The sequence below is a fragment of the Bidens hawaiensis genome, unplaced genomic scaffold (assembly GCF_021521415.1).
Source record: "Bidens hawaiensis isolate Kalapana, Puna unplaced genomic scaffold, B.hawaiensis_p1.1 tig00007641_1, whole genome shotgun sequence".
Classification (NCBI taxonomy): Eukaryota; Viridiplantae; Streptophyta; class Magnoliopsida; order Asterales; family Asteraceae; genus Bidens; species Bidens hawaiensis.
In genome coordinates this window covers 68,608-88,783 of record NW_027491532.1, presented here as the reverse complement: position 1 = coordinate 88,783, position 20,176 = coordinate 68,608, and the positions used below count along the sequence as shown (strand labels likewise).

Here is a 20,176-nt window from a genome sequence, read left to right as displayed (position 1 = left end):
TAGTTATCAATCCAATCGGATTAATAAGTTTGAAAAATTATTTATAAATTTTGAAGATCCATGCATATTTATGCAGGTATTATTTTGTCAATGCAGAACCAGTTAAATGAGTTCCTGCTGCTATCGCAGAAGCCAAAGGCGGATACAAGATTGAAACAACACATCTGGAAAGGATGCTTCATCGGTTACTTTTAGATTCCTAAGGTACCGTACCGATACCATCACTGCAATATTTGTTTCTTCTGCAATTTATGAATGAAAGATTTTGATGCCATTTTCAGATAACTTGTCATTGCATCTGTTGTTTGTAAATGTTAGAATGTATGTTTCTTTAAACTCAATACAAGAATACAAGTTTTCATTCTTGTACAATGCAAGTAGAAAATAATAATAATGATGATAATAATAATAATAACACACTGTTAGTTATTTAAAAACAAAGAACCAGTATCACACTGGTCCTGATACCAAAACAAGTAACAAAACATAAATTCAAACTCAACCGAAACACAACGATCAAGCGATCGTTCTCCTTAATCGGTACAACAACGAAACATAAAGAATTTCTCCATAGTCCGACCACATTCCGAACACACCACCACATCAGGAATTTCACCACTAACCCCGGGAAGAATAAGTCGGGTGCAATGATGAGGTGTATGCTTTTGCGCCAAGTATGCATTCAAAGCCGGGACAAACCCGTTCTCCTGCGCATCTCCTTCCCAACTACCATACTCAGCTAAACTCGAATACGCCAAGTCAGCATTTGCTCTTGCCATGTCACTTGATCCCTTACAAATCAATGCCCACCCTTTTTCACCCCCATCAAAGCTCATCATGGTCATCACTTCTTTCATAATCGGGTCGTTTTCGACACTTTTACCTTGATGAATCTTTGAGTGCAACATGCTTTCGAGTCGGGTCCAAAAGTACCACACGGAAGTCGGGTCGGGCCATGTGTGGCTTAGTTTTTCTTCACTGATTGTTGTACTTATTTTTCTTATTCTTTCTTTGGTTCCACTTTTTCCCACATAAACCATCTCCAACGGGATGCCTGTGTCTCGAGCAAGTTTCGTTGCAATCTTCGTAAATTTCCTGATCCATTCTAGATCATCTCCTCCATACAAGCATATGTATTTGTCTTCAGCAATCTAGTAATATTAAACATATTGAGAATATCTAATTAGTATTAGGCTTGTAAATGAACCGTCCTTTTAAGTTTTAATGAACCAACGATCAAACACGAAGAATTTAACGATAAGGGGTTTCTTAGTTGTGTTCGTTCGTTAAGTAAATGAGCATAAGTTACATAACTGAACGTAGATGAATGAACATAACTGAGCTAAAACCAGTTAAAAGTAATGTGAAAAAGAATGTGTTGGGCCGAAAAAGTTATTAAACTAAACTAAGTTGTAATGGGCCAAAAATATTTAAATTATGTATTAACGAACATAAATGAATTTTAATAAACGAACGTTCATGAACATAAATGAATGAACGAGACATGTGTTAATATTCGCTTGTTTAACTAACTAAACAACATTTTTTTGTCCATGTTCGTTCGTTTATTAATAAACGAACTTCCTACCAAAGAGTTCACGAATTTTGGCTCACTGAACGTTTGGTACGTTTGCATGCCTAATTAGTATAACAATTAAGTTATAAGTTCGTAACTAAACTTACGAAAATGCTACTAAGTAAAAGAAGTTAATTACCCAACGTAATATATATCGATCAATGTTGTCTACCAAAAACTCTAGTGTCCAAGATTCCTCCTTCCATAATGCATCCTCTTTCATGCTAGTAAAAGGGTAAGCAACATTTCCCCAAATCCAAACCATATGGAGCGCGTTTGCTGATGTCACTTTGCCTTGCGGATCCAATGGTACTAAAATCGGCTTCTTTTCAAAGTGCCATACTTGCTTGATGTACTTAACAACTGCTGGTTCTAGCAATGACGGGTGATGCAGCATATGCCACGTCATCATTGATTGAAGCTGCTCAAGCTTGTGTTGACTTAAATCATTCCATGCTGTCAAATTGTCCACAACCGGGACCCACACGACTTCATAGTTAAGGTCCGGTTGGATTCTTGAGTTTTTGTAGATTTGAGTGAGGACTAGTATCTCTTCGTGAGAGATGTCGAGGTCTGATATTAGCAACAACACCGTCTTTCTCCTTAACACGTCCACGTTAACCTGTTTTAATCATTTGATTAGTTAATGAAAGTGTATTAAAGAATTAAAAATATGAAAAGGATCCAAAATCTAACCCGTGCTTTTGATGATCCATCAAGAAGCGGATGAATGTCATCTTTGGCACAAAACAAAGCCTTGAGAATCTTCAAGTTGTCTAAGTGAGACACATCAAAGATTCGTACAAGCATGAGATAATATTCATCATGTTGTTTCTCCTCTGCAGTAACATTAGTATGAATATTATTTTTTTGTCTTTGGAGTAATCTAAGGATCATCACACCATAAACATTAAAACTACAAAAAGTAGTTGAATACTTAAATACCTACCTATATTTTGCATGCAAAGGAGGAGTAGTCCTTTAAGGTGTTCATGAATATTATGAACCTTATGAGCCAAACTCGAAAGTTCCCATGCCTCTGAGGTAGCCGTGATATACCTGCACCGTTTAGGATACTAGACATTATATCTTATGATTTCGACGTAATAAAATAAAAATAAAAACTTACTCATAATTCATGCCTAAAAGGCTTGTTAGTTGAGATGCACAAGCCACCATACTCTTAATGGACCAATAAACCGCAGTGGGAATATGAGTCAACGCCGTTGACTTTGGTGGCGTGTCATCCTGGAGATACTGATAAGGCAGATTCTTGAATGCAATGATACATTTGGTGACATCCAGCATAGCCTTAATGAGAGTATTAATAGCATCAAACCTAGGTTTGAGTGATTTATAATGTTCTATGATGTTTGGCAGTTGTTTGAGCAATGCAACCGATTTAGCAAGCGGATTGGTGGCAAATAGTTGAGCCACAAGCCAAAATTCTCCGAAATTGACCGCGAACGCCCCTAATGAGATTACCACTTTAGCTTCCCATGTGTAGTTTGAAAGCATGTGGAGAATTGCTAATGCTGATGCATGAGCATCTGATCCACCCGAGCACTTGCAAGAAAACTGCATGCGGTTAAAAGTATTAATAATCTTTGCAGGTTGTATTTTATGCGTTCATGCTTTACCGTCTTGTACCATATCAGGTTGTACATAAAAAATATTAAACAAATTATGCCAAAAGTTTCATTTTTTATAGATAGCTACTGGTTTATCTTATAGAAATAAAACGTAACCCGAATCGACCCGTTTAGCAAACGGGCCAAAATGTGCATACTAACCTCACACGCAATTTTATGGATCACGCTAGCCAATCCGTCTGGTATCCCATCAACATCTTCAAAGCTAGCGAAAATGGGCTTCTCTTCTCCAGTCAATGCATCAATAGGCCCGCTATGTGTGCCCTAAAATGACAAGTTAAGCGTCTAAAAAATTAGAGTTGGTAAAATGGGTGGTAACGCGTCAAAACCGATAATTTTGTTAATTTGATTATGTGTAATGTGTTAAATATGATTACAAAATGTATATAATTATTATAATAACAATATAACTTTTTAGATGAACGAAATACACTATTGACGACTTTTGACACGTTTGAGCACTTTAACCCGTTAGAAATAAAAACATTACCCAAACCGACCCATTTGAGCTTTGTGTTAAGTACGGTCACAAATTTAAATTATTTACAATAAAATACATTTTGGACAACTTTCGACCTGCTTAATCAGTTAGATATAAATACAAAAGTTTTAGTGTTACAATATTTGGATAACTTGTGATTAGTTCGCCCCGTTAGGATAAACCACAACCCAAACCGACCCGTTCATAATCAAACGGGTAAAAATTGCCACCTTTTATGAAAACATAAGTATAGAATTGCACATACATTAATGACACCATCAATACTTGCAGGAACGGCCTGCTGCAGCGTTTCTTCAATGACATTAAGAATGGGTTCCAAGTGAACCTCACGACCATCGGGTGAGTGGGTCCCAACAACCTGCTTCATTATTGCATTGTCATCAGACGAAGTGAACATTCGACGATCCTTCTTAACCACTTGTTGCTGCATTTTCGGGCTGCTATCGGTCCCTTTGGGCTCAAAACCGAAAGAGTAAAGAAAGAAGGTAAGCTTGGTGTGGTTTTCTGATTACGCGATATCTAGGCAATATATAGAAATGAAAAGATGGAGAATATTTTAAAGTTGAAATTGGATCAAGTACCTTACTTGAAGGTATGTGTTAACTCTTAAAGTTAAAGCTGTTTTTATCTTTGGATAAGCATTTAGATCATGGTGGACCACTACATATGTCTTAATATGTTAAGACATAGTTTAAGAAAATGTGCTAAATTTGATCATAATAGAAACTTTTATCTCACAAAATAATTTGAGGGTTTTATGCATTTTTGAATACATTTGGGATTGAGATTCAGCCCGTTTAGCCCGTTTGCGGTGTTTCATTTTTAGTTAAATCTTTTAGCCTGACCGTTCGTTATGCCGGATCTGACTCAACAAATAGGAAGCACATGTGACCGCATTATACCCCGAATAGTGGTGTACAAACCATGTACTTTTTCCCTGAAATCTGTTCCGGTTTGGGTCAGCTAAAGTCAAAACCGGTTTTTGCACAATCGGTTTTGGTTCCAAACCGGTTTCCAAGTGGAAAGAAATTGGTTTGGTTCCAAATTGGTTCCGGTTTTTGACCGTTTTGGTACGGTTTTATTCGCTTTCAACGAGGAGGTTCTCAGCCTGATTAGTGATTATAATCGGTTCAGTTCCTAACTGGTTATTGCCAAACCGGTTACAATCTATGCAGTTAATGTGGAAAAATATCGAATATCGGTCAAGGACCAATATTTGAGATATTGGTTATCACGGTGAGATATCAATAGTTTTAATATCATGCAGAATATATATATATATATATAGCAATTTAACACTAACAATTCAATATATTCACCTACCATTAGCAAATTAACCTTTCACAACTTAAAAAACACCAACAATGGTAGCAAGTAGGAACTGATTAAGACTTAAAACACTACCATTAAACACTAAAAATTGACAATTAAGAATTAAAAAACTGGTATCGGGAAAATCGGTCAATATTGCCGATAATATCGGGACTGATATTTTGCACCGACATTTTACTAAGGGACCGATAACCGATATATCGGCGATATGGACTGTATAGGTTACAATGCCGGTTTGGGAACAAGATAATACATCATGGTTTATAGGTACACATCAATAAAAAAAAGGGGACTTGTTGTTGCAGGTAGGGGTGTAAACGAGTCGAGCAACTCGTAAGCTACTTGAGATCGAATGGATAAAGAAGAACAAACCAATAGTAAAATGAAAACACATGGCAATCATGATATGATCACTTTTGTTATTATAAGTTAATAATAAGTGTAAACAACACAGCCTGTCAGTAAACTTTGTGTGAAACAATCAAAGCATTGGTATTCTTTTACTTTTTGTAAAGCCAAAGGGAGTGAATAAAGCCAAAGGAAACTGTACTTTTACTTTTAGTTTAAGGAAAGGTCTAACCCGGTGTTAGTTGCTTCTCGTCAATGATACGTATATTTATTTGTGTTAAAAACATCAATCCTAAGTCAAGGAAGTTTAGGATCATGTAACCCGACTAGTCCAGCAAGCCGACAAGCTAAAATGGGTTCACGGGTTATAATTTGCGTTTTGGGCGGCATCAAGTTCTATAAACGGATTGATGACTCGACCCATTTAATATTATTTTGTTTTTCATTTCCAAATTTTAAGCAACTTGAAGTTTATAAGTTCACCATAAATAATCAATTTAAAATAAATAATGTCAAAAGTAACTTATTTTACCTTAAACAAAAATGATTCAAGTTGTTAAAATCCAATAACCACTAAACAATCGGTGTTATGTAGGGGTGAGCACAAGACCAAAGAAAATTATAAGCGAATCATGGGTATGTATCCTAGCTCTTCCAAAGCACATGATTAATGATTTTGTACTTAAACACGAGTAACAATTTTGATTTAAATGGTGTTATGAACAGAATTGAAGAAGAAGATAGAGTTGAAAGAGAAACGTAAGAACAAAGATAATCCAACTAATCCATGTCCATTTCACATCCCGATTGTCCTTTTTGTACAACTAGACTATTACAAAAGACCCCTATTTATTATCGTACCAAACGGAGTTAGTGCAAAAATATGGAATGAGCAACTATTTGATGACTTAGTTCATGAATCATGTGAAAATATTATTCTCTTTAGTTGACACTTTGTGAAAAAGAGCAAGGAAGATTGTGTGTTACACATTTATGATGCTTAATAGGGGAAACTTTACTGTTTCATGTTCCATATGTTAAACACAACACGGTACTATTTTTAATGCAAATTTTTTTGTATCAAAAATCTGAAAGTTAACATCATAACATGTTACGCAATGATAATTTAGGTTGCTTCTAAATTTAAATCTAAAAAAAAAAATATGTATATTATTTGTTTAAGGATAAAACGGTCATGTCTAAAATCACGCTATAGAGGTTATGGTATCGGGTAACTATGTTAGAAGAGAGAACTCTTGTTCAGATCAGTCTAGATGTTGTTTGGTGCAGGTTTCCTTTTGTCGGGTCATGAAACGAGTTGCAACCACAAAAAGCACTCGTTAAAGGGCCCAAGGGCTTTAGGCCTCGTGGGCATCTCGACGCCCAAGTCAATGAGTCCACATTTAAGATCATATATGTGTGTGTATTGTTGCAAGATCAAATACATGCATATAATAAGAAGAGAGCTTTGAGGGTAGAAAACTTGGCCTGGTTGTTGGAGCAGACTTCATATCGGTAGAGTTTATCATTGGGCTTTAACTTTAATGGATCGGCCTTTGTATTTCGTTCATTCCCCCACCGAGATTCAGCAACCCATAATTTGATTGGCTTAAGTCCATTTGCATGTGTGAAGCCCACTAATATTTTATTTTTAGATTGTGCTTGACCACTGACCAGAACCTACTCCACGGGCCCACTTCTTCATTAATTGAGTCTTAACATTTTCTTTTGCTGCTGCAAGATCCAAAACCAAATACATGATTGTAAACTTCTTTTATTTTATTTTATTTTATTTTAGGTCAACGTGAAATCATGAAATGGCCACAATATTATTTATTTTACTTTACTACATAATATAAATTATAAATATAAACAAGTTTAGTTCGTTTTCGCTCGTAACTTATAAAATATAAAAACAACTCAATGTAATTGCATTCCAACAAATATATAAACTAAAAGTGCAATCAAACACTCACTCATCATCAACTCCGATCCTCCCCCCTCAATCTAACTGTTAATAATTTATTAACAGTTAGTCACAACCAAACACTCACTCATCATCAAGTCCGATCCTCCCCCCTCAACCTGGTTTTGAAAAAATACCCGATTTGACCAATCGGGAGAGTGGGAGACTTGATGGTTGGGTTGGGTAACAATATATCTAAGCTGTCAAAATTGGCACAACAAAACAGTTAAAGATTTGTTGGGCTGGTTTGGCTATGTAAAAGTGTTAACCTAGAGGCTAGAACTGTTTTTAATTGTTAAACCAAGCTTATCAGGCGTGACCAACATTTTGTAAAAAAAACAAGTTCGATCGAACCTTGCATGCTAAAGAAGTTGAAAACTAATCTAGAGGGTGAAATAAGGGTGTGCAGAGATCGGTTTGGTCGATTTTAGACTCAAACCCAACCAAAACCGCAATTTAGGTTTTTCTGTTTTATACTTTTATGTATGGGCTTGGTTCGGCTAAGGGTTGGCTTTCAGTTTACTTTTCGGCTTTAAATGTTTTGGTACTGAAAAAAAAAATTGTAATGAATTTGGATCTATAAATTTTGTGTCAAGTTAATGAACTTGTGCCATAAATCTAATAGCAAACATCCAAACAAGTTCAGTTCCCATGTTCAGTGCGTTCGACTTTGGAACGAGGTATAACCAATATCCTAAGGTTACTTTCGGTTGAACAAAACCCAGAACCGCTGGATATTAGTTTGTGTCCGTTATTTTGTTTTGGTTAATCGGTTTTTTCTCACACCAAGCCAGAAATGTAAAAATGTTTGTATTTCTATTTATGACTCAATACAAATCAATGTAACCAACTCCATATTGTTTATTCTAACACATACATGCCTTTCCATAATAGAAGCTTGCTATGTCTAATCCATATACACTTATATGCACAAGCACATCACACTCTCTTAGAGTTTAATCATGTTGGATATTTTATTGTTATTGGATTAACTTGTCGATAGAGGAAATAACGTTATGAGATTAAACGAGTTAGGTGACGCGGGAGTGCGAGCTTGTTTAACAATAATTTTATTTGGGCTTTGTTATTTGGTTTTATACTTGGGCTTAAATGTAATTATTTATTTGGGCTCATAAGGGAAATGATTATATTAAACCATATTTTGCATTCCCTGGTTAAAAAAAATAATCATAATTCATCGACACACATACAAAAGACGAACGGTTACTTGGTTCTCTCTGGATCTTCATCAAAGAACAATCAAAATCCAATTCCATCAAGAGAATTCTCTGTCTTATCCGATAAATCATTGTGTGTAACCCACAAATAGGTTTATCTGATAGTGATTACAGGATTCAGAGAATAATCCATGTTGCAATTTCTTCATCTTAATGGCATACAAGATTACCAGGTTTATTTATTTGTTTTATTGATTGATTTTGGGTTATATATTACACAATATATATACAACAAAGATAAACCTATTTAGAGTTTGATTCGGTTTGGTGATGTAGATAATTCCCCTCTTGGAGAAATTGAATCTGGTTTTTCCTTTATTAATTTTCCGCACTTATACATGTGGTTGAATATAAACAAATTTATATGGTCACTTACATCTATATTTAACATATGAATAATGAATTCATGTATGTATAGGAGATGTGAATATAAAAATCAAAACAAAGTTGGAATAAATTTGGATTTTGATTTTGATGGCATTAATTTGTTTTTTGTCCGATAAACCATCACCAAGGAGGGATTCGGTTCTGACCCTAAAGCAATAAGAAATTGTTTGTTTTGGTTCAAGACATAACCGTTGTGTTGGTGTGTTCTTTGTAATTAATTATAATAAATAAAACAAAAAACCAAAATTGTTAATTGTGTTGCTACTTTCCAAACTGTCCTTGCGAGTTTACTATTTTGTTAACTGTTTTACCCTTAACATAAACAGACTGAAGAAATCGGTTTCTAGACCAAAGAAAGAGCACTATGTTGTTGGTTGTGTTTGGGTTAATTATTTATCGTATGAAGTATTTCGTTTTGAGTTTCATTCGGAGGTGTCAACTTAATCCGAAGTAATTAATTCGGATGAACTTAATCCGAATGATTCATTAATAATCTAAGTTAATTGTTTTATGTTTTCTTTTATCGACCTTTTGTTCCTCGACATCAACAATATTCTGTTCAAAAGCAAATGCTAAGGGTTTACATAAGGGAGGTATGTACTCATCTTGTTATGCTAATAAACCAAGTTATATTTGCTTCATGTTTAAGAATAATGAGAATGACAACACAAGGTGAGATATATTTGGTCAGTTACTGAAGCTTGTTATACTGACTGAACCAAATATATGCTAGAAGAGTGCTATTTTTTTTATTATTATAATACTTCAAAATGGGCAGAAATGCTTTTGTTGTTATGTGTCTTGGTAAACAAAAATAAGCGTAAGATTAACTAGGACAATGATTTCCCAAAAAGAAGCTTAAAGATTGTCGTGTGAAAGATTTGGGTGAAAACAAGTTTTATGAGGCTGGTTAAATGGGTAAAAATTCCCGAATCTTCTACAAGGTAAGTTTACTAATTGTACTTTGAATATATAAAACTTATGTGAGTTTTGTAGTTGATTCAATTGTTCATTCGGGACATGTTATTTATTTTGCAAAACATAAATTTGGTTTGATTTAAAGAAACAATGATTATTTTATAATTCAAATGAAATAAAAATCTTATTAAAATATTTGTTTGTATGGTACACCTATGGGGTTGATGGGCTACGTCCCAAGTAATGATAAACCCATTAGAGGTATACAAGTCAGGAAAACCCATTGGGTGTGAAATAAACGAAACTTTGGTTTCGGGTTTTTTATTGGACTTAAAAGTTCAATGGTTTCTAAATATAATTCTGTTAAGAATTATGTATCGTTTATTTCTGTATCCTTTTATGTACAGGATAACATGCTTGCATGGTGTGTAGACCCGAGTGATACGAGTCAAGTATGCAAGGATCTAGAATGGTTTGAAGAATTTGAACCAGTTGAAGATGGATCTGTACTTAGGATGAGAAATGTAAAAGTGAGACTTATATTACTCCTGGAAAACATTTGTTTTGGATTATGTGTTGTAGGTTCCAAGGATTTGAAAGAGTCTCATGTTTAGGATTTTGTTTTAACTACCTATGGTTTTAAACAGGTCAATGAGTTGGATAACTTTATCTTATCTCAACATGAATTCTTTTGAATTTGGATATATATGTAATAGTTTTTAAACATAATATTAATGTCCCGTTTGCTATTGAGTTTGTTTATATGCTATCATCATTTCATAGCAGGGTAGATTATGCTTGTATATTGTGACATGCCAAGTTATGTTATGTGAATTATTTTAGAATGAAAGAGATTTCTAAAATGAATTTAATGCCGGTTTTGATATGCCATACATGTGTATTAACTCGTTCATTTAGACTTATGGGATTTTCATAGCATGCCTTCACTAGGTAAATAAGAAATTATTGTTTTCTAATTTTAAAATGAAGGATATGGGGGAGGCATATGTGATCCTTTGTATAAGGATTAAAAGGAGTACAATGATAGAATCATGACACAGTCTCATTATATTGAGAAAGTTTTGAAGAAATTTAATCATTTCAATTGTCCTCTTGTAAGTACTACCATAGATCCAAGTGTCAGGCTTATGGATGCTTGATGTATGCTATGATTAGCACAAGGACTGGTATAGTTTATGTTGTGAGTAAGTTGAGCAGATATGTTAGTAATTAATAGTGCTTAACACGGACAGGCAGTAAACAGACTGCTTAAGTACCGGAAAGAAACCATGAACTATGGTTTGTGTTATTCAGGTTTTCCTTCAGTTTTAGAAGGTGTATTCTTATACAAGTTGTATAACTAAGTGGATGTATACTCTCTTAAGGGGAGGTTTCATTTCTTAGGTAATTAAGGAATGAATTTGCGTCACTCCATAATGGAATGTGAGTTTCTAGCATTGCAACAACTGATAAAAGTGATTGAATGGCTATGAAACTGTTATTATGAAATTCCATTATGGTCAAACCGATATCACCAAAATCTATCAGTTGGGATAGTGTTGACTAAGGGTAATAGTCAGATGTATAATGGAAAGTCTAGACGGTTATATATTATACGTAGCATGATTCATGAGCTCATCATGTAAGATGTGATATCTGTTGAGTTTGTAATTTATGAGTATAATTTGTCTGATGATCTAACTAAAGAGTTAGGAAGAGATCTCGAGAACAAATCAGTCATGGAGATGGGTTTAAAGTCCATACTTTGATATCTCATGTCAAGACACCCAATTCCCATCTAATACAACGTTAGATGCTGAATTCAATGTGGCAAGCTTGTAATAACGATATTGGAAGACATTAATATAATCATCCCAAGGTATGTGTTCAGACCGCAAGATAAAGTAGGTTGAAGTATAGCTTCTTAATAGTTCATTGATAAATTGCAGTGCGGGTGCGAGAATAATGAACTACCTATAAGAATATGAAGTTTAGCCGCTTCAAGAAGCTTTGGACTTGAGCTTTGATATATTCTTTGAAGGATTAGGACACAGGCTAGTAAAATATAGTGTCAAGTGGAATTTGGATTTGAAACACGTGTGTATTTACCTAAAAGTATTAAAAATGGATAACTTGGGTTCAATCCATAGCGACACTCAAAATATTTTAATATTTGTAACGTGTAAATACTAAGATGAAAATTCAATCCATCGTACATTTTCATTTATGCATAGTGTTTGTGTTTATGTGAGGATGGTTAAGTTAATCATGGATATCACTAAAATGGGGAGGATTGTTGGATATTTTAGTGTTATTAGATTAACTTGTCGATGGAGGAAATAACGTTATGAGATTAAACGAGTTAGGTGACGCGGGAGTGAGAGCTTGTTTAACAATAATGTTATTTGGGCTTTGTTATTTGGTTTTATACCTGGGCTTAAATGTAATGTCAAATGGGCTTTTAATTATTTATTTGGGCTCATAAAGGAAATGATTATATTAAACCATATTTTGCATTCCCTGGTTAAAAAAAAATAATAATCATAACTTCATCGACACACATACAGAAGACGAACGGTTACTTGGTTCTCTCTGGATCTTCATCAAAGAAAAATCAAAATCCAATTCCATCAAGAGAATTCTCTGTCTTATCCGATAAATCATTGTGTGTAACCCACAAATACGTTATCTGATAGTGATTACAGGATTCAGAGAATAGTCCATGTTGCAATTTCTTCATCTTAATGACATACAAGATTACCAGGTTTGTTTATTTGTTTTGTTGACTGATTTTAGGTTATATATTACACAATATATACACAACAAATCATACATTGATCATTCATTAAACTTAAGAAAAACAACCATTATAATATCCTCACCTCACTTGTATTCCGAAACTTTCCCCTTTCTCCTCTCCAGATAAAAAAACCCGGCCAACGAGCCAACTGAAAACAACGAAAAACAAGCCGATGCAACATCAATCGAGGCATGACGCCCCGTGATTGCATGAACAGAAAACAAGCCAACGGTCTTGCTGTGGTCCGTGTTCTGGCCATACCCGACCGCAACTTCTTGACCATCATACGCATACACGCGCACAAAAAACTTAGCTGAAGGGATGTCTCTTTCAACTGTCCAAGTAAATGAGTTGTTTGAAGGGTTGTATGGCCTTGCAACAATCAAGTGTTGGCATGTTTTGTCCTTCTTTAGGTTGTCCACCGTCTTTCTCCAAGGTCGGTCCTTTTGGCTCTCAGGTGCGTAGCATAGTTTGAGTTTGACAGTCTTGTAACTCGAGTCGGTACCAGGTGGGAAAGTCTGGTTGAATTCCCATTTTATTGTAAGTTCATCTTTCCCAGCTTTTAAATCTGCAAGACTTGGATTTAATTAGAGAAACTAATAAAAGTTTAATCATGTAACATACCCAAATGAGGGAAAACTTCATTAAACATTCATTTCAACTGCTCTACTAATTACGCGGTCTCAAAATATCAAAAACCAACACGCGATATAAACGCAGAAAAAGTTAAATTTATTTTATGTACCATGGCCTAGTGGAGATGAAGCTGAGACAATAAGTGTCTTTTGAAGGGAAGAGAAGGTGACACCATGGCAACTTGCTGCAAAACATGATAATATTAGATAACTAATAAGAAATACAAAAGGAAGCTCCATTGGTGAGTTGAGTTGATGTTTTAAAGCTTGAAGTTAGAGGTGTTCACTTATAAATCTAGTGATGATCATAGGTTAAGACTTAAGAATATATTTCAAGGCCTACACTTTTGGAGGTCCTATATATATACACAAACTCCATGTGAGTATATAATAATATCCCAAGTGACAAGGAAAATTTGACTAAGTGTCAAACTAAGTTACTTTTTAACTTACAAAGTAGACAAGATTATTTCATATATAAAATAAAGGGACAAAATTTACGTGGAAAACAGTGACGGAATCAAGATTTTTTTTTTCGTTGGGTCGGATTATGATGCTTAGATATCTATGAACTTAACTTTCAAATTTTTTAGTTTGGGTCACACAAATAATGATAACTTGACGTTGCAATCCATAAAACTAGAAGATAAGCTTTTGAGGCACTTATGAGTTATGACCACAAAAATCTATCCAATGACCATTTAAAAAGAATAACTAAAGTATTTAATCAAATCCGTTAATTCATTATTTTTTTTGTTGCATTGCATCTAAAAATAAAAAGTTACCAGTTTGGTTAACCTGCACCCTAATTAAATACCGGTTTTGCCCATGACGAAAAGGTTTTACGGTGCCTACAACGTTAACAAGAATATCTTAGGATAATACTTGGTTATGTTTTGAAGGAGTCAAAATAGAAAAACTCAAAAGTGTTAAAACATTTTATATGTAAGTGTAAGATGGCTCTTAAGCATGCTCAAGGGGTCAAATTCGTGTCATTTTTAACTGGACTTGTTTGGAGGCTAGTTTTGAGTGCCAAAATTGTGTTATCAGTAAGTATAGAATAGTCTCAAAATGCTTTGGAAAAGGACAAAGGGCGAAACAAAAAAAACGATAGTAAGTTGTTTGATTGCCAACTTATGATCGTACACATATGTGATAAGTACAAGAATACGTAATATATTCGTATATGGAAAAAAAGGAGACGTTGACGTTGCAAATACGTAAGTTGAGTGCACACATACTAATAATGGAATCGGGATATGGATGAAACTGACTCACGATTGAGAATTTGGTATCCGTAGGATGAATGGAAAGATCGTGTAAGATCAACAATAAATTTGTATGATTCATGTTTAGAGTATTTCATTATCAGGCTTCTAAATCATGGAGTTACCTTTTTTCTTTTATTTTTATGTAGATGTCACATAATGAGAACTCGAATGCATTTAATTTTTGGAAAACTATCTCAAGAAACATGGTGCGGATGTATTGTGGTTTGTATGAGTATTTAATAGTATGTTAGTTTTGTTGGAAAATTTTTTGTTAAAAAAAAAAACTTTGAATTATTTTATTCAAGGTTGTTAGTCAATTAGTCAAAGCCATTAAAATGTCCTTTAATTTGGTAAAAAAAAATTAAAGTTTTGGTTAATGGTTCCTTTAATTTGGTCAAAAAATTAAAGTTTTGATTAATGGTGATTGAGGTTTCAACTCATGTGGTTATTGTGAATGAGTTGTTTTTTCAACTATAAATACCAATGTATTCCTTGGTTGAAAGACACACCACATAACACATTCTCTCTTGTATTTTCACCAACTTTCTCCCTAAAAAATTTCAACATTCTTGATCATCTTCATCATTTTCTTTAAGGTACTATTCGGGTGCTAGAGCCCTCCCCGGCAGTACATATTGTTTAGGCCTTTGTACCCTGGGAAGCAAAACGGGGAGAGACCCAGAATTTGTTTTAAGGGCCCCGTGTAAACCACGATCCTCGGCCACAAAGACTACGACACCATTCTTCTTCTACACCTTTCTTGCATTATTTTATTTCAATTGTATTGTAATTTTGATTTTTTTCGGTGTAATTCGTATTGTAATTTACTTGGTTTCCTAGATAGGTTTGATTTCTTGTATTATAATCATTTTATTAAAAGTGTTTTATTTTTATACGCGAACGGTTTCCTACAATCTTAAAACAGATTTTTTTAAAATCACCGTTCGTGTATTCAAAACATTCTCGTGTGACTCAAAACTAGTTTTGTTTCAAGCAGTTGTGTTTTTAAAACACATTTTTTTTCCGTTTCTATTCGAAGGAGTGACTTTGTAGAAACGGAAACCAGTTACAATTCGGATTTTTTAACGCTAAACTCTTGTAAAAACTCATTGTTTGGTCCCTTCAAGTTGGACTTAGAACACCTTCGGTGGGTTAATTCGAGAGTTCGGATTAAAAGTTTTGCGTAACTTTAATTTAGTGGGAACGACCACTATTAATATTTCTGAAAAACTAACTTAGCATAGTTTATTTTTCAGAAAAAATGACATCATCGTAATCGAGTAACGTTATTTTAAGAATATGAGGATCTTGAATTCTTAGAACAATCTATTATTTCAAGTAATAACAATATGAGGATCTTGGATTATCGTAATGGTTAAAAATATATGTCTATTTTCGTTATAATTTTTCAAATAAATCATGTATGCATAAAAATGAGTCGGATTAACTATTAGAGAACAATATAGAATCCGAAAATAAATGTTTTGATTAAACATATTCGAGTTTATGGGTTTTGGTTATGTTTCGTTAAGTCGAATCATATATAAAAATATATAAATGTTTCAAAATGTATTTTGAATCACTTGATTTTTTTTAATGAGTATGTTAGAAAAAGGTATTTTTTTGAAAAACCCATATAATAAAACATTTGTCAACGTTTTATTTTTCTAACGAGCGTGTTAGAAATTATTATTTGCTAAATAATATTGGTTTCAAATGTTTTGGGAACATGTATTTTCTAATGTGCGTCTTAGAAAAGATATTTTCTAGACCATAAAACGTTTGCGTACGTTTAGTTTTAACAAACATTTAGAAAATATCATTATTGTTAAATAAAAAGGCTTATACACTTTTACTTTCTAATGAGCGTGTTAAAAATTGTGTATTTTCTTAACCCACATTGGTTAAAATGTTTTATAAACGTTTGACATTCTAACATGCGCGTTGGAAACAGGTTAATGTTATAAAATAAATGAACGTTTTGTGTAAACGTCAACGGTTTTAACATGAGTGTTAAATACGTATTATTTTATAAATAGAAGCCTTAAAATATTTGTCTAAATATTTAACTTTTCTAATGAGCATGTTAGAAACGGTTTATTATGAACTAAAGTTTTAAAACGTTGATATCTAAACGTTAATTTTCTAATGAGCATATTAGAAATGGTTAATTAATATTAACCAATGTTTAGAAACATTTTATCTAAGCGTTTAATTTTCTAACGAGCGGGTTAGAAGTGATTTATTATAAAATCGAACGCCTAGAAATGGTTTTGTCTAAATATATTATATTTTCTAACGAGCGTGTTGGAAAGGATTATATTTGTATAAGGCATCTTATTTTCTAACGAGCGTGCTAGAAGTAGTTTATTTTATAAACTAAAGGCCTTGAAAATTGTTTTGTCTAAGCATTTATATTCTTTAATGAGCGTGCTAGAAACAATTATATTTGTATAAGAAATCGGTTAATATTCTAACGAGCATGTTAGAAGGGTTTGATTTTGTAAAACCAAAATTATAAAAACATTTTGTATAAACGTTTATTTTATTTTTAATGAACGTGTTAGAAACGATTTAAAGGCTTCAATATGTTTTGTTTAAAGCGTTTAATTTTCTAACGAGCGTGTTAGACGCGGTTTATTGTATAAACCAAAGGTTCTTAAAAAATGGTTTTGTCAAATCGGTTAATATTCTAACGAGCAGGTTAGAAGTTGCATAAATATTATAACGAGCGCGTTCATAATAATTTTATTAACCCAAAGGCGTTAGAACGCTTTTAAACAACTTGATGTTGTTGTGAACAAATTAAATTGTTCAAATGTAACTATGTGCGTGTAGTTAATAGTTGTTCAATATGGGAGTACCACTGAGGGAGAATCTCAAATGAGTGATGTTGTGATTGCATAGAGCTCTTGTGCAGGGGAGCCTAATTGCATCACTTGAAGACATCATGGGAACGATTTCGGAGATGTATGGAATCATGTGGACATTTGGTGTTCGTGGATAGTTCTTATTGTTTGAAGCATATATTCTGTTATGAAAAATGATTCAAAATTAAGAACTATCTTATTGCTAAGAGAAGCATGATACTTATTGATGGTCGTTGGACATCAATAGGAAAATGTAGAACTGGGTTATCTACATTAAGTATCCTAAGTTTGAGAGTTAATTTATATGTTCCCATACGTCTCAAAAGGGTATAATATTTTCTAGTAAGCTTACTAGAGATGGATACTCGTTGAACTATAGCAGTTTATTGATTTACTTTCAAATATTGTTTGGGTTCAATATCTTCGGATAACCCATACATAGAAATTAATCAAATGCTTATAGTATAACGAATAGTGAAAGAAGATATTTACACAAAGACAATTTGTGAGTTATCACCATGATTAAATGTCAAGAATGAGACATCACACACCATGTGATGAGTGTATTAACATGGATACAAGATATGTTGAGAGTATCAACATTGTGAAGATTCACATTTGTGAATTATAACATATGAAAGAAATATATGTTATTATCGTAAATGACTTTAATAAACCGTGTGTGATTTATTATAGAAGACTTACAATAATGATGGATTTATAGTTGCGTCTACCACCATCAATGTTGTTTGAATGATGTGGAGGATTTATCCTTCATTTTGGGAGAGTATCCCAATACATGGTTTCAACGAAACAAACAACGAAAATGTATGCATCACTTTAAGCAGATGCAATTGTCTTGTTTGATTGTCAATATACTTGACTATAATTCAAACTTTAGTGATCTTATACGGGTAACATTCATTATGTTGGATGTGTTCACCAAACTAACTTGTTTTAAGACTCATTTTTGAAGTTCTTATGAGTAAATGGTAAAGCTTTTGGAGAACAAAAGTATATATCTTAATTTGACTAATGAAATTAAGTATGTTTGCATAACGTACTTTAACTTTTGAGACTTTCCTAATACCAAGGTGTTGGGATGATGAATAAAGTCTCATTAATTTATCTAAACCAAGATATGAATGTTGGCAAGAGATAGTGCGGTATCTCTTGAGGATGTGAAGAATCAGAATGATGCATCTTCTGTTCACATGCTAAAGTATTGTAGTCTAAAGCATGCTAGACTAGTATTTGTTAATTTATATGCTCAACGGAGATTAAATTAACTTAGAAAGAATTCATAATATGGGCACACACAAGAAGGAATTCTTATATGGGCTAAACCATAAGTATAACTTCATTACGTCAAAACGGATAACTAGATCATGAGGAGAACTCATACGCTAGAAAATGTGGCAAGCTCACACTAAGGCATATTTGCCTAAACTGGATCAAAGTGCAAGCAACGTGGGGGATGTGCCATTTAAGAAACAACCCATTATGGTATGTTGAAACGGTCTTTGAGAATGCTTTCTCAATCCTCGCATGAAAGGGAGAACCTTTCATTACCCCTCTTAGTGATTGGATAAGTTTATCCAATAAGACTTAATTGTGGGGGTAACTTGCAATTTGATAAGAATGTGGAATGTTTAGCAATAAGGATGTTGGTAATCTAATTAAAGATTGCAAACATGTGACCAAGTGGAGTACACAAGGTCATAACAAGTCTATCTAGAATATTAGATTTGGATGCCAATTGGTAACATTCAGAATCTTGGTAGATTTCTGATATAGTTTACCAAAGGCATGATGGAAACGTGTTGAGCCTTGAAGAGTGTTTCATGTAATTCTAAAGAATAAATGATGTAACTAGATCCAGGTAGAGATTATGAGTTATAGTCTTAGGAATGACAAATGGCAAGAATGACTTGTGAGTCAATAACACGTTAAAACAACTTATCTCAATTACAAATTATCGTTGTTGACTTTACAAAGTCAAAGGTAATAATGTCTATGGATCCAACAACCCGAGGGTTGGTGAGAGATCAAGTTGTGGAATGAGACTACAGGCGGAATGGCTACGTCAATTTGTGGAAGATATTCCAATATGGCCAAAGCCTTTGTCGGCTATTTGCATACATTGTGACAATCAATCAGCGATTGGTAGAGCCAATAGAGTGATGTACAATGGTAAATCAAGGCATATTCGATGTAGACATAACACGGTATGACAACTACTCACAACGGGTGTTATCACGATTGACTATGTGAAGTCAAAAGATAACATTGCAGACCCGTTAACAAAAGGCTTAAGCAAAAAGTTAGTTAACAAGTCATCAAAAGGAATGGGACTAAAACCCATGGGAAAAAAGGGACATGAGGGAAACCTAATGTAACACCCCGACCGATGGCGGATTATACATCGGGGCGCCACGTATTGTTTCATTACTCGTGACACTATTTGGGTGTCAATATTTAATAAATACATTTTCATTGCGCACGCGCAGAACACAAATCGTAAAGTAACATAAATTATATCATAACTCAAAATTATTCAAATAACATAATTTGTCTCGTTACATTTTAATCTAGGTCCAAAGAAAAAGAAAACATCCTACGTGTCCTTGAGATTCCCGAAAGCAGCTACAGCAAACCTGAACATGTGTTAAAATAAAACG

At 33.7% G+C, this 20,176-nt stretch overlaps 2 protein-coding genes across 2 annotated transcripts; both read right to left on the bottom strand.

Annotated features, from left to right (window-relative positions):
• Nucleotides 1-456: 456 nt before the first annotated feature.
• LOC143635680 (protein SIEVE ELEMENT OCCLUSION B-like) lies at nucleotides 457-4,424 on the bottom strand. Its single transcript, XM_077103449.1, has 7 exons — nucleotides 3,975-4,424; nucleotides 3,370-3,492; nucleotides 2,706-3,154; nucleotides 2,526-2,635; nucleotides 2,273-2,415; nucleotides 1,716-2,198; nucleotides 457-1,151 (listed from the first exon to the last, which is right to left on the bottom strand). The coding sequence occupies exons 1-7, from the start codon at nucleotides 4,158-4,160 to the stop codon at nucleotides 534-536; spliced, it is 2,112 nt and encodes a 703-aa protein (XP_076959564.1). The 5' UTR covers nucleotides 4,161-4,424; the 3' UTR covers nucleotides 457-533.
• Nucleotides 4,425-12,750: 8,326 nt separating this feature from the next.
• On the bottom strand, nucleotides 12,751-13,646 carry LOC143635657 (high-affinity nitrate transporter 3.1-like). Its single transcript, XM_077103431.1, has 2 exons — nucleotides 13,465-13,646; nucleotides 12,751-13,287 (listed from the first exon to the last, which is right to left on the bottom strand). The coding sequence occupies exons 1-2, from the start codon at nucleotides 13,592-13,594 to the stop codon at nucleotides 12,803-12,805; spliced, it is 615 nt and encodes a 204-aa protein (XP_076959546.1). The 5' UTR covers nucleotides 13,595-13,646; the 3' UTR covers nucleotides 12,751-12,802.
• Nucleotides 13,647-20,176: the final 6,530 nt, after the last annotated feature.